We start from the raw sequence: 14,676 nt of genomic DNA on the forward strand, positions 1-14,676 counted from the left end.
AGGGTCCTGGGACCGAGACCCGCATTGGGCTCCCTGCTCAGCGGGGAGCCTGCTTCTCCCTCTCTCACTCTCCCTGCTCGTTCTCTCTCAAATAAAATCTTTAAAAAATTTCTTTTAGAAAAAAATTTCTTTAGAACAATATTAATTGCATTTTCACTATACTGTTTTGAGTGTTTGTTATTCAAACCTTCCTGTTAGTAGCAATTATTCCCAGAGGAACAGTTATTACAAATATTTAGCAACTGCACAACTTTTGAGGAGGAAGAACATGGAATGGCTGACAATAAATCAAGCTAGTAGCAGCCCAGGAGTCCTGCAGAGGAGAGCCCGGCTTGCCTGCTCTGCGCGCCCCACCGTGCGGCCACAACACGGCTCCTGGGTGACACAGCATGCCAGTGGGATCCTGCGTCCCCAAGCACGGCGGCATTTCCGCAGGTGACAAACCATGAAATACAGCACGACACAGTCACAGAAGAGTTACTGATTCTCAGAAGCTCACTTAGAAGGGGAGAGAGGCCTAAAGAAAGACCCCGAGAGCCGTGCACATCCCTTTGACACCGCAGGGAGCAGAGTCCTCACCTTTTGATGAGTTTGATAGATTTGAAAGCTTCATCCATGTCTCCGATGGTAACGAAGAAGCTGAAGTGAAGCATGGCATCCCGAGTGGGCTTATCGCAGTCCTCTAGCCCGAAGAAGTCTCGCAGGGGTCTCCTGCCCACGCACGGGCACCCTGAGTCCACCTGGTCTTCTCCGTCTGCTTCTCCTGGCTGAATGACAAAGGCCACCACTGGCTGTCAGCTCACGTAAAGTGAACGCCTACGCTAAGTCCCTGCCTTGAGAGCTGGTCAGTGTTGGGTCTGTCTGCAGGCAGGCATGGACGCCCAGCAACAGACCCTGCCAAATGCAGCATGAATTTGTGGGCATCCAAGGTCAACGGAGCTGTTCACTAAAGCCACCTTCTCAACAGTTATGAAATGACTATGCAGACGTCTGCTTCCCAGGTCTGTTCTGCAGCCTAGAAGAGTTTTCATGACCCACACGGACGTGCTCACAGGCACAGAGTCTTAAAATTAAGTGACGCCAAAACGATTTCAGGTAGAAGTTTCCAAAACAATAGCTTGGATTAGTAGTATGCCAGAGAAGGAGGAAGCCTCCACTCTGTAGCCTGTGGTGAGAAGCACAGGACTGGGGATTGGCATCTGGGGTGGGGGCAGGGGCGGTGGGTGGGGCTGAGCCCCTAATCTGTGGGACCTCACGCTGTTTCTGGGTGGACGGTGTCAGGACTGAGTTGATCATGTTGAGCCCAGAGCTGTAGACAGAAGTGTTAAGTCACTATGTTGTACACCTGAAGCTAATACAACATCAGACGTCAACTGCACTTCAGTAATAAAAGAATTGAATTGAATTGTCAGGCACCCAGATGGTACCTGAGTGATAGCTGAGACTTGCATGGTGCTGTGGGAGAAACCCCTCACCACGGTGGAATTGGGCCCAGGAATCCCGATCTCATCCTCGCTGCTGCTGTATGACCTCTGCCTCTATCTCAGTTCCCAGCAGCCCCTATCTCACTGCTCCCTCTGCCGTTCACCTGCAGTCCCCAACTTTAGGGGGCACTTGACCTGGGCCTTGAAACACGGGCAGGATTTGTCAGACCCAGGTGTGGATGGCAAGACCCTTCCAGGCACAGAGCAGAGCATAAGCAAAGGACCTGGGGCAGCCCACTGTCTAGGTGGCTTGAATTCAGGGCTCATGGATGAGCACAGGCTGGGTCATGTCAGGAGGCTGAATGCTACAGAGTTTGCACTGAGTGGGAACAGAAAATGTGTGCACAAAGCACAAGGCAGAGGCCTGACCTCCAACAGGCTGGCCATGCTGGATGGCCATGTGGATCTGATGCTGAGTTCTGATCAGAACCTGGCCTACTGTGGTCACACTTGGGAATTCTCACACAAACAGGAGAGCCTGTGGGTCACCTGCCACATGAACTCGCTGCTGCCCTCGATTTGGAGCCTCATCTCTGTTCCGAGAGGAGGACACCGAGCTGGGGACCTTGGGGGGTCAGACTCGCATCCACACCCTCAAGTGTGCAGGTGGAGAACCTCCAGACACTGGGCTGAAGGCCTGGAATACAGGTCAGTAATCTGAAGAAGGGCAGCTTTTAAAAAAACACAATGCTTCACAGCTATTTGTTACAAGCACTTCAGAGGTTGAATTGATAAGACTTCCTATGTTACCAATCCAGGTAAACAAACTCCTTCCTGCATCACAAACATCAGGTGACGGGCTGCTCACCAGGACGAGGGCTCCACGGAGCGACATGGGCATGCTGCTCCCACCCAGGGGCTGCCGTGGCATCAGGCTCCCTAACAAACCTGGTAACTGAGGCATGCAAGCAGAAAGGACGAGCATGCGGACAAGTGCAGCTTAGAATAAATTAAAACAGAGCCTGGGAACACGGCAAAGTCTGGGGTATAGGTGGTAAGTGGGGAGTGGCACTCACAGCGGCACTGCACGTGTCTCCTCTCTGGGACCAGGGGGAGGGTGGGCGTGTGGACACAGAAAGGAGGGCAAAGAGGAGGCCCATCAGCGTATGCAGTGAACCACAGCCCGTGATGGGAAAGTCGTGGGGAAATTCCATAGACAGGACCTTAAACGCCTTCACAACTTTTTGAGTTCTCACCTCGAGGAGAAATGAAAATGCCCAAGGCGCACTAAGTAAAAATGAGGTCCAGAAACAGCGTTTCGGCACTGACAGTTTACAACGAGGGAAGGAAGGAAGGCTGTGTGGACAGAGCCGCCCGCAGCACCACGTAGCCTCGCCGCAGGATGCTTACAGATCAAGGGGCCGTGGCGACGAGGAGGCCAAGCCCAGCGAAGGCAAAGAACTTATTATCCAAAAGAACCGAGGGGCGCCTGGGTGGCTCAGTCGTTAAGCGTCTGCCTTGGCTCAGGTCATGATCCCAGGGTCCTGGGACCGAGCCCCGCATTGGGCTCTCTGCTCGGCGGGAAGCCTGCTTCTCCCTCCCCTCTCCCCCTGCTTGTGTTCCCTCTCTCGCTATGTCTCTGTCAAATAAATAAATAAAATCTTTAAAACACACACACAAAGAACGGAGCTGGGAGTGTGCACCTGTGTGCTGCAAACCACCCCATCTGTCAACACTAAACAAGCACAGGGGGCCACCTCTGGGGCTGGGACTGTGTGGGTCTGCATCGTCTTTGGCCCCTGAGACCAGGGATCCTGGACACTCCACCTCAGCACTATTCTGTCTTGATGGCAAAGCCAAGTCCTGTAAGTTTCCTGACCTGGAAACCTCATAACTACTGGAGTTTCAGGAAACACATGAGAGCAGATGGCTTGCCTCGTTTAACAAGAGGGGAGCCGTGGCACCCTGGAGGCTCCGGGAGACCCCACAGACCCCTGCCCAACAGGGGAGGAGAACCCGAGAACACGGCCCTGTGCTCGTGGGGCTCCCACCTTTCTGATGAAGTAATAATGAGGCACTTCGATCCCCAGAAGATTCTGGTAGGCGGGAGGCCGGGGGAAGCTGTCCTGGAGCAAGAAGCCGTGCTCCTCCGTGACGAAGAAGGACAGAATCACCACGTCTGTCTGCGAGAGAGGGGAAACAGCGCTGTTTCTAGTTCGGCGATACGATTTTCTATTTGGCATCTAATCCCCATTTTCATGGTCAGGATGTTCACACACAACAGAGAAGAAAGGATGAACACGTGAACAGTCTTAGAGATAACCCACCTCCCCCTTCTGGAAGGATGAGCCTCATGCAGTCTGAGGGCTGCTAGCCCCTTCTCACGGATGGATTTTCTTGCAGCAAAAGCTAATCCTTCCCATCCTGGTTGGTGACTGAAACTAAAGAACTCTTGTGTTTTAAAGTTTTTCTGTTCAGTTCCTTGACTCTGATATAAAAATCAACAATAGGGACACCTGGGTGGCTCAGTCGTTGAGCATCTGCCTTTGGCTCAGGTCATGATCCCAGGGTCCTGGGATCGAGCCCCACATCGGGCTCCCTGCTCGGTGGGAAGCCTGTTTCTCCGTCTCCTGCTCCCCCTGCTTGTGTTCTCTCTCTCGCTGTGTCTCTCTCTGTCAAATAAGTAAGTAAAATCTTTAAAAAAATAAAAATAAAAATCCATAATAGCAGAGGAGTGCCTTGGTGGCTCAGTCAGTTGAGCGTCTGACTGTTGATTTCGGCTCAGGTCATGATCCCAGGGTCATGAGACAGAGCCCTGCATGGGGCTCTGCACTCAGCAGGCAGTCTGCTTGAGATCCTCTCTCCCTCTCCCTGCTCACATGCTCACTCTCTCTAAAAATAAATAAATAAATCTTCTAAAAAATTAACAATAGCAGAAAGATTTTCTCCTCTGCTTTCAAGAGAGAAGGGACACAGAGCCAAGAGGCCGGGTGCTCTGCTGGGTCCTGCGTGTGCGATTTGGAGAACCAGCACCGTCCGCAGCACCTTCTGAACGGGAACAGCAGGAGGTCGAAGACACCAGAGCCTCTCCTTGGTTGTGTGAATTCCTGCAATTTCACATCATCTTCACAAGAGCCCTAAAGAGGTATCTGATCGGAGTGCCGGGAAGTGCCTTTCACTGGGGATCAGCACGCGCCCTCCTCGCTTGCCTGGGGTTGTCACCCTCTACCGTGAGAAAACTCTGCGCATGGCTGCTTCTCGCTCCTAGTCACAGAGATGCCGTCTCTGTGCATTTTACCACTCAGTGTTTCAGAGCCAAGGACTGGATCTGCTTCTCAAAGTCTCGGGGCGTGGACACTGACTGCTGATAATCTTGGGGCCCCCACTCTCACCACCCTGGGAGGGAACTTCCTTTGGCAGGGATACAAGCCCGCTAGTGTTGGCGGGCTGGCTGCCTCTGCTGACTTACTGGGAACCTATCATAGATGGGGAGGCACAGCCAACCGCTGGCTTTCGCAGGGAGCACCAGACGTTCCGACAGCACGTTTGGAAAGTGTTGGAGTCCTGGACCCTACTGGGGGGAGGAATGCCCTACAGAGCCAGGGAGTCTGGTCAGGGTGGAGGGCAGGGACCAGGCAAGGAGGCCAATGCAGTGGGAATCGGCCTGTTGGAGGGAAGAGCAAGAAGTCGGCTGACTCAGCCCCAGGACACGCCCCCACCATGGCTTAGCTCCATTAACTGTTTCGGTAGCGGGCTCTGCTCTGGAGAGAAATACATAGTACTTGATGTAACAGGAAAACTGAAATAGGACAGTCTGAGTGAGACCAGACAGAGAAGTCCGTGCCAACCCTGAGGGGAGACGCAGGCCACACATCCTTGAGGCGGCACTCTGCTCCACGGGCACCAACTTCCCTCTAACTTCCCCATAAACCACATCAGGAGACTGCGAACCTGCCGAGCCCCCTGTGACTAGATACAAACACGGTGCGGCCATGGTACCGTGGGGCCTTGGTTGTCCTCGGTGGGCGGCTTCTTGTCCCCAGGCTGCAGCTGGGCTCCTGGCGCCTCCCGCACGGCCTCGCACACGAACAGCCTGGGCTCGCTCTGGTCCCAGAAATGGTTCACGGGAATGAGATCCATCAGTCTCTCATCCACAAAGGCGTGGCTCCTGAAAGAGAAGGCCCGTCCTGAGTCCTGAGAACTGAGAGGAGCATCTGGGTTCGCAGCCTCTGGAAACGCGTGCCAGGGACCTGGGTGAGCATCAGCAGGCTGGTGGGCACTGCTTAGGCTGCTGGCTTTGGAGCCCCTCCCCACAGCACGGTGCACCCAGCCTGCCTGAGGTGACTCTCAGATTGAAGCAAGTTGGTGAAAGAGGCCCAGTGTAGTCTTGTTGGAGAACATGTGATGCTTTGGCTCTGAAGACTCCATGGAGGGCTCTTGCCAGGACCAGTGGGTGGACCGCGCATCCTGCCAGGATGATGTGTGTGTTATGCTGCCGACAGACAAGCTGGGTCCGGAGGCAAAGGAAGGGTCAGATCTCAGAAGAGGACAGGTGCCCGAGGGGAGGCTGTGCACTGTCCCACCACCACCGGAGAAGTGACAGGCTGGGCTCCATGTGGCTCAGAGGTGGAGGGTGGAGGGAAAGCGTGAGTCTAAGACACAGTTCAAACAAGGAAAATGGGATGAGTCACAGATGGGGGGACTAAGGGAAAGGTTAGCTGTGAGGTTTCAGACCAGGCAACCAGGGTGGAAGAGCAACCAGGGTAGACAAGACCAGTTTCTGGAGAATGAGGCTCAGGTGATGGCAAGAAATTCCAGTGGACATATGGAGCCAGATCAGCAGAACAAGGCCGGGGAGAAGCGAGGGTGGGTGTGTTCAGGTGGGACCACCAGCAGTGGCCAGTTAAGCCACCAGGGGAAAGAAGGTTCTGGAAAAGGCTTTGAGCTGGGTAGGGAGGTGGGGGCTGTAAGAGCAAAGGAACAGACTCCGGCAAGGCCAGCTGTGGGCTCTGCAGCTGTGGGCTCTGCCGCTGTGCACTCGGTGCAGGTGCTAGCTGCAGCATCCCCCCCGAGTCCTGAGCAGCGCCCGTGGCCCTCAGGCGTCACCTCCTGCAGAATCAAATGTGAGTCCTTGGCAGAGCAGGAACTACAAACACGAACTCCCTGACAGCGACCATTATTTCTCTAGAAAGACAATGTTGACCCATGCGGACGCCCTCCCTTTCCAGGCGCTGACAGAGCTGAGTGACCACCACACTCACCCTGAGATTCAGCCATCGTGCGGCCCTGGTCGCCACTGCCCTTCCAGAAGCCCGGTTCTGCCAGGTAATTCCAGGGCCTCAGAGGCTCAAGTCCATCCTAACTGCCCGGGCGTTTTGGCTCTCCTGCCTGTTCTGAGCACTGGTAACTACTGAGATCCCTGAGGTCTGAAGTGTAACTCAGCAGCCTGCCTGAAAGCTGACCATTAACTGAGTATCAGTGTCAGTATTTTTTCAATGAAATCCTCCCAAACCAGTCTTACTTCTTGGTCTCTTGGCCATTAAAGGGCAATGTCTCCCTCTGATCAATCTGCCCCGTCTTGAAGTCAAGGATGGTCACCGTGTCCATTTCCACATCGTAGAAGCAGATTTTGGAATCAGGGCTGTTGTCCGCCTGGGGGAAGAGAAAATGGAGCTCACGGTACCGCCTGGCTGACACGCCAAAGGTTTGAGAACAAGTGTCTGGTGTCCACGACCCGCCAGTCAATCTGGCCTTCCTAAGTGGACATCGATTCACTTTCATCCCACTGAGACCACAGCTCAAGCACTACTTTATAATTTCCAAGCACTGAAAACAAGTTCTAAAACGTCGTGAAGGCCCGACTCTAGCTGTCCAGCTGTGGCCAGTGCTGACCTGAGTGATGTCATCCTCGCTGAGGGGGACTGACCACAGACACAGCAGGGAGTCCAGGTCCCAACAAACCAGCTCGGCTGCTGGGGCAACAAATACCAGAAATTCAGGGAGACTGTTCCAGGTTTTATTCTAAGAGACAGTGGAAAGCTAAGGGGGCCTGAGTACTTAAGAAAGGCCAAGAAATGAATTTGTCAACATTTTAGACAGAAGATACTGTAAGCTTAACAGCAGCAGAAGGATCACAAAATCAACAGGTTTGGGTACCTATGAATATGCTTCTAATCTCCGGGAACACCATTAGCAAAATGAAAGACAAACAATAGACCGGAAACACGTCAGCAACACTCAAGGCCCCAGCCTCCTGCCCCAGAGAATCCAGACTCTCCTTTCCAAAGCACACTCCCCACCCCCAGGGGAGTGCCGGCAGGGCTGGAGGGGAGGGTGGGCAGCTGATTTTCACTGCAAGCTCTCTTGTGCTACCTGAACGTCTTCTTTTTGTCATTTTTTCTTTTACCATGGGCAAGAATTCCTGATGCAAGGAGAGGCATTCTCATCCTTCACTGTCACTGCGTGCTGGAGAAGCGGGTCTCTAGGGCCACTAGTCACTGCGTCGTCCCCACTCCTGCATTCACCCCCAGCACCATGGAGATGGTGCTACATCCCAGGATGCTCTCCCCCTCTCCCCCACTGCACGCCCCGCTTCTGGTCCTGTGCACGCGTGTTCTGGCACCGCCCTCCAGCTGCCTGGATCAGTGCCCCTGGACCACCCATCCTCCCCATGTCCCGTCCCAGTGCTCAGGCTGGCAGGACTACTCTTATCCTTCCAAGATCCCCATTTCCAGCCAGACTCCCCTTCTGAGACTCAGGCTTGTCTTTACAGGCCCACTTACTGCTTTGAGATGCCTCAAACTCAACATTGAAACAGGACGCCACATCATCCCCGCAAAGCTCCTCACCAGGTTTCCCTTTCCACCTCCACACTGCTTTGAGGGGTAGAAGCGTCCTTGCACACATCAGCCAACCCCAACCCCCAGGACAGCTGCAGTGGGCACCACCACTGAGAAGCAATCCTAGAAAGAGACGATATTATGCACCAAGGCTGGTGCCTGTGTGATGGCCCACTGACCGTGCCAGCCTCGGCCTCGCCCCTCTGCCACAGAGAGCGGACCCTTGGCCAGGCCAGGCTCTGCCACCTGCTCGCACTCTCAGTGCTTCTGCTGGTGCTCCCCCGCTGCATGCTTGCCTGGCGGGTTCACAGCTCCTCGGGAAGCCTCCCAACCGGCGGCTTGCCCGGCACCACGTGGCACAGTTTGACTCATTCTTAGATGGATGTCTGTTCATCCACAGGGAGGGGCTGAGCTCTCCTGTTTAACCACTGGCCTGTGCCCACAGTGCCCAGAGAAGTGCCTGGTTCATGGAAGGCAATCGGTAACAAGGCTGTGGATGAATGGATTCAAGAGCAAACAGCCGTGGGCGGCAGGGCCCACTGCCTGAAGAGCGGGACAGACATGCGCACGTCAGTGCCCTTCAGAACCTACCCTCTAGCTGTCATCACGCCTTTAGTTCTTTAAGCTAGAGCTCAGAGGTCCTTGCAACCCCCTCGAGCCAACAGAGCACAGCTGGCTGACGAAAAGGGATAGAAAAGAGAAGAGCTACAGAGCCCTGAAGAGGGAGAACTGCGGTTTCAGAGGAATTAGGGACTGGGGACATGTGGGGGCTCAGGCCTCGTGGCAGAAGGAGAGGTGGGGCCGCAGAGCTGTGTGCGAAGATGGGCACAGCCCGAGGAGGACGGCGGTCCTGGGAGAGCAGCCGCTGACTTCCACCCACCTTGCTGAGGAGGATGCTGATCTTGCTGCCACTGGCGTTACACCTGAGGGAGGCCATGCCCGCTGCGCCCGGGATCAGCGAGGCCAGGTTCTTGTCGCTGCAGTGCACTTTCGCCTCTCTGCAGGGGGGACACAAGGGTCTCAGGGCAAAGCACAAGCCCAGCCCTCGGCCATTCACCCTCCCCGCATGCGGGCAGCTCACAGTCTAGGACCGGCTCTCTGAGGGACTGCAAACCTTCATCCACGAAACTCGGGGCTCCTCAAAGCCCCAAGGGTGCTCACTCTGAGGGTCTGGACACCCAGGAGAGGGGCCAGCTTAGAACCCAGGGCTAGCTTAAACTTTTAAAGTTTTTAAATTGAGGGGCGCCTGGGTGGCTCAGTCATTTAAGCGTCTGCCTTCGGCTCAGGTCATGATCTCAGGGTCCCAGAAATCAAGCCCCGCATCGGGCTCCCTGCTCCACAGAGAGTCTGGTTCTCCCTCTGCCTCTCCTCCTGCTTGAGCTCTCTTTCTCTCTCTCAATCAAATAAATAAAATCTTTAAAAAATAATAAAATAAAGTTTTTAAATTGAGATATAATTGACAATAACATCGTATTACTTTCAGGTGTAAACAAAATGATTCAAGATTTTTCTGGGTGAATTTTTAAAGTTCCTAGGTTTACTGAGCCAATATGAGTATGTATCCCCCCCACTCTTCTGACACAAGAAGCAGCCGCTCTGCACCCTGCCTCCCTCGGTTCGTCCTGCCAGAACGGGCTTTTGTCACACTTGCTACACCTGCGGAGAAACAAAACTGCAGGTAAGCAGCCCCCGCTTAGCTGGTTCTGGCTTGTTGCTGCTGCTACGAGAAGTACTGGGTGGGAAGCAGTGGCTCATCCGATTGTTCTCACTGAATTCCCATTTCCTCCGTGTTTCCCTAACATCCTCTGTCCCAGGAGCCCTTCAGGCCTCACGTGACATTTCATGGTCCCCTCTCCTTCAGCTCCTCTGGGCTGGGACAGTTTCTCAGACTCCAGGCTCATGTGTGCATCTCCTGCCTCAGTCCTAGAATTTCTCCAAGGAGCCTGGTCCTTCCAATGGAGAATGCTGTGGAAACCCGCATCCAGGTGCCAGGCATGCTTGCTGCCTCTTGGCCGCCGCACAGAGCCAGGACACACATGTGGACTAACTGCCAGATGTACGTGTATCTGACCCGGCTGTGTCTGTATTAAGCTAAACATGACTTCCACTCAACCTATCACCATGCGGCTCCTCTCGCCTTGTCCCCCTGCTTATCTGTCACCTCCTCCCAACAGAGAAGTCCCAGCTCCCAAAACCTGCATCGGCTACTCAGTCCTTCACTTCTGCATGCCTGAGTGCCGGTGGGGGCTGGTCACCCCATGCCCTGTGCGGGGGAGCTCCATGGACTGCAGGGCAGCACCATATGCGGTCCCCCAGCCAAGTGTCCACAATGCCGCTGATCCCCAAAGGGCTGGGGTCAGCACCGCCTCTCCAGGGACGCTGTTTCACACATTTCTAGCACACTTAGATTGTTCTTCCACATTCCATATTCCATCCTGGGATCCACTAAAAGACTTTTAAAATTTGCATACTTTTTAGGCTCACTTTGTGCTATAAAGTTCTTTGGGCCCTGACAACTACAGTGCCTTGTATCCACCAAATAGAAAATTTTACCACCTAAAAACTGCCCTGCTCTATGTGCTCAACTATACTCCTGTTTGCTCGCTCCCCCAGTATACAAAGATTAAGAATTTATGCCAAGGGGCGCCTGGGGGGCTTAGTCGGTTGAGTGTCCAACTCTTGATTTCAGCTAGGTCACGACCTCAGGATCCTGAGACTGAGCCCCGTGTAGGGCTCCATAATCAGCGTGGAATCTGCTTGGGATTCATTCTCTCCCTAGCCCTCTGCCCCTCCCCCCATTTGCTCCCTCACTCTTTCTCCAATAAATAAATAAATATTTTTTAAAAAGGATTTATGCCAAAACATAAGGTGTTAAAAAAATTTAGTAGAATGAAAAAAACTCAGTGGAATGAAATGGGAACATGAACAGGTTTCCAGCTCCTAACCATTTTCTACACACCACTTTGTCTCCTAATTTTTTTTAATATTTTATTTATTTATTTGACAGAGAGAGACACAGTGAGAGAGGGAACACAAGCAGGGGGAGTGGGAGAAGCACGCTTCCCGCTGAGCAGGGAGCCCGATGCGGGGCTTGATCCCAGGACCCTGGGATCATGACCTGAGCTGAAAGCAGACGCTTAACGACTGAGCCAGCCAGGTGTCCTGTCCTAATTTTTAAAATGTGCACAGGCATCCCTCATTTAGTACACGTCCAAGATACTGTGTTTTTTAACAAACTGAAGGTCTGTGGCTACCAGCGTTGAGCAAGTCAATCAGCGCCATTTCTCCAGCAGCATTTGCTCACTTGGTGTCTGTCACATTTTGGTAATTTTTGCATTATCTCAAACCTTTTAATTATTGTTGTATTTGTTACAGTGACCTGTGATCAGTGCTTACAATGTGCTGGAAGTTCACATGATGGTTACCACTGTTTAACAAAAAAGGAATTTTTAATTAAGGCATGGACATTTTTTTTGGACACAATGTTACTGTATATTTAATAGACTATAGGAGAGTAAAAACATGACTTTTGTATGTACTGGGAAACCAAAAAATTCATGTGACTCATTTTATTGTGATACCTGCTTTACCAAAGTGGTCTGAAACTGAACCCACAGTATCTCCAAGGTAGGCCTGCACTTTTATTTAGACAAAAATTGTACCTTCGGGAAAGATCAAAGCTTTTGAAATGAGCCAGGTCTGTCCCCACAACCAGGAAATTTCCGCAGACGTCGAGAAAGCATGGGCTCCCCTCTGCCTCGGAGAACAGTAAGAGCTGTTTCACAGTCCCCTGAGGAAAAGGAAAGAATTAGGATTAAGGAAAGCAGCCTGTGCAGCCTTTCATTTCTGTTAATGAATGTTACTCAAAGGTAATCTTGTACACACTAAGCCGACACTCAGTGTTTACTGATGGCCCAGTGTACCAGCACCTTGCAGATTCTAATGCTACATGGGGAAGATTAGGGGTTTCTGGTACTCACAACTGCTAAAATCCTGGGAATTTCCCAGGATAAGGGCCACAGAGGTGTCTTCTGTTCTGTTACTGAAGGGGACTTTTGGTCTCCGCCCAAGGGCGGGGTGGGCTGCCAGGACGACCAACCAGTGATCAGAGGGTTCAACTTTCAGTCCCACCCCAACCGCCAGGGAGGGGACAACGCCCCCCAGGTTGAATCAATCACCAATGGCCAATGACTTAGTCAATCATGACAATGCAATGAAGCTCATAAAAACCCAAAAGGACTGGGTTCAGAGAGCTTCCAGGTAGCTGACCACCTGGAGGTGCTGCGGGGGATGGCGCCTAGAGAGGACTCTGTGCCTTCCCCAGACCTCGCCCTGTGCATCTCCTCATCTGGCTGTTGATTTTTCCCTGAGCAATGTGAGCCACTCCAGCTGACTGGAAGAGCCCAAGGAGGACGGACCCTCCACTGTGCAGCCTGTGGTCAGAAGCACAGGACTGGGGACTGGCCTCTGGGGTGGGGGTGGCGGCGATCGGGTGGGGCTGAGCCCCTCACTTGTGGGGCTGACGTTGTCTCTAGGTGGACAGTGTCACAACTGAGGGGAATTCTGGGCACCCTGTGGTATCTGAGGAGCCCCACCCCCCACCACGCTGGAACCAGCTCTGGGAACTTAGAAGATTCCCTCTGTAACTACCTGCCACTCACCTGCTCACCACCCCACAACCATGGCCTCTTCCTCCCCTCTGCTCTGGCCTCAGCTGGGCAGCTGGGGCTCCAGGTCTCCAGACCTTACTGGTGGCCCTCCTACCTGACCTCACTGTTGGCCAGCTCCCCCAGGCTCTCCCACTACACAGACACAAAAGTAATCTTCTTGGAGAAAATAACACAAAACCAAGAAACAAGCCAGAATGCTTGTCACCATCACACCAGACTTCAAGACCCCCACTGTCTCTGAGGTAAGGGCCTTCAGTCCAGTCAACAGGCCCTCCTGCCTCATTTCCCACTGTTTCTGCCTCCACCAGTGTCAGACACCAGCCCCTTCCTGAGCTCCGGCCCTGTAAACGAGCCCCCCCCGGGGTGCCCGTCCCTCCTGCCCCAACGGAATAAAGCACGGGGATGAGCTCCCCCTTCCCGTGTGGAGAGAAGTCCAGTTAGAGAGCTGGAAGGGGCACAGCAGCCGTCTAGTGTCGTCTCCAAGGAGCAACAACAAGCGAAGCTTGTGTGTCTATGTCCTCAAGAGCTCCCTGCTGGGGAGAAGGGTCTGGAAACGCAGTCCAGGCTTCCAAATCCCAAGTTACTGTACGTTGCCATACACATGCTGGCATTATATTACTAGTTATCAGGGACCCATGTTCCTTTTAGTTAAAATATTAACAAGAAGACTTAACTCCAGGTCATCTGTTGTCAGAGACCCTCAAGGCCAGCACCCAGGACCCTCAGTCGCCATGTTTCCCAGCAGGCCATTCTCCCCTTCCCAGTATGCCCTTCACCCTTTCCTAGCAGTCTGTTCTTCCTTTCCTAGTATGTCTTTCCTGCTTTCTCAGCATGTTGACATTCCTGTGAAAATTAATGAAAAGAAACCTCATTTAAAATGAACTACCACAGCCGGCAGGGGGCGCTCTCAGCCCTACCACTCCTGGTCAATTACAGAACCAACAGGAAGAGAGGCCCTTTGCAGATGGAGGAAAAAGAAGGAAGCAGGAAGCTTTCCTCCTACCCCGCAAGAGCCCAGCCAATGAGAAGCCCCCAACTTAGAACGCCCGGTTTACTCCAGTGGACTTTCAGTTTACAACAGCCCTCCCAACTTGCCACTCTCCTCCTTGGTTTTCCGGGCTTGCTTGGTTATTTGTCCCTATTGGATAAGCTTCTATCCTCTTTATAAGCAAAGTCCTCAACTGATGCTGGCAGATCCCACAGTGCACACCCATCAAGATTAAAACAGATCCCTCAAAACCTCTCCCCAGAACAAAACCCTCTAAATACAGATGGCCTTCAAGATTACATAATACATTACAAGGTTCAGGGCCTCATTATCCCCTGCACTAGACCCTGTAGCATCCCCATTTTACCTGTGAGAACAACCAGTGGCTGGGAATGGAGGTCTGTTGAGGACCTGTGAGCAGTAACTAACACTGTTGCCCCTCAGCACCCGATGTTCCCAACCTCCCACGCTACCAGCATTCATTCCATGCAAAACTTTCGCCACAGTGGACCTCTACAGTGCATTTTTAGTATTCCAGTTGATAAGGATAGCCAGGAGTGCCCCAGTGTTTCTCCGAGCATCCTTCTTTTCACAAACCTTAAAAGCCGATTTGGATGATACAAAGCTTTTTGCAGACTCTAGGCTGTGACAACATGTAGATGATTTGTTTTGCTCCCGCTGCTCAAACCTCTTCACAAGAGACAATATCCACCTGTTAAGACTTTTGATCTTAAAGAGACAAAGTCTTCAAAGAA

The 14,676-nt window shown here is 52.8% G+C and overlaps 1 protein-coding gene across 1 annotated transcript in view; it reads right to left on the minus strand.

Moving 5' to 3' along the window:
* Positions 1-14,676, minus strand: part of IFT140 (intraflagellar transport 140) — a 75,889-nt gene that overhangs the window by 34,768 nt on the left and 26,445 nt on the right. Inside the window, exons 12-17 of the mRNA XM_035021894.1 lie at positions 11,926-12,053; positions 9,144-9,261; positions 6,946-7,076; positions 5,424-5,592; positions 3,476-3,607; positions 580-767 (exon numbers count right to left, since the gene is read on the minus strand). Of these exons, the coding sequence (XP_034877785.1) occupies positions 580-767; positions 3,476-3,607; positions 5,424-5,592; positions 6,946-7,076; positions 9,144-9,261; positions 11,926-12,053 (866 nt within the window). The remainder of the gene's footprint in view (positions 1-579; positions 768-3,475; positions 3,608-5,423; positions 5,593-6,945; positions 7,077-9,143; positions 9,262-11,925; positions 12,054-14,676) is intronic.

The sequence above is a fragment of the Mirounga leonina genome, unplaced genomic scaffold (genome assembly GCF_011800145.1).
Source record: "Mirounga leonina isolate KUSES-001 unplaced genomic scaffold, KU_Mleo_1.0 Mir_175, whole genome shotgun sequence".
In the NCBI taxonomy this organism is placed as follows: Eukaryota; Metazoa; Chordata; class Mammalia; order Carnivora; family Phocidae; genus Mirounga; species Mirounga leonina.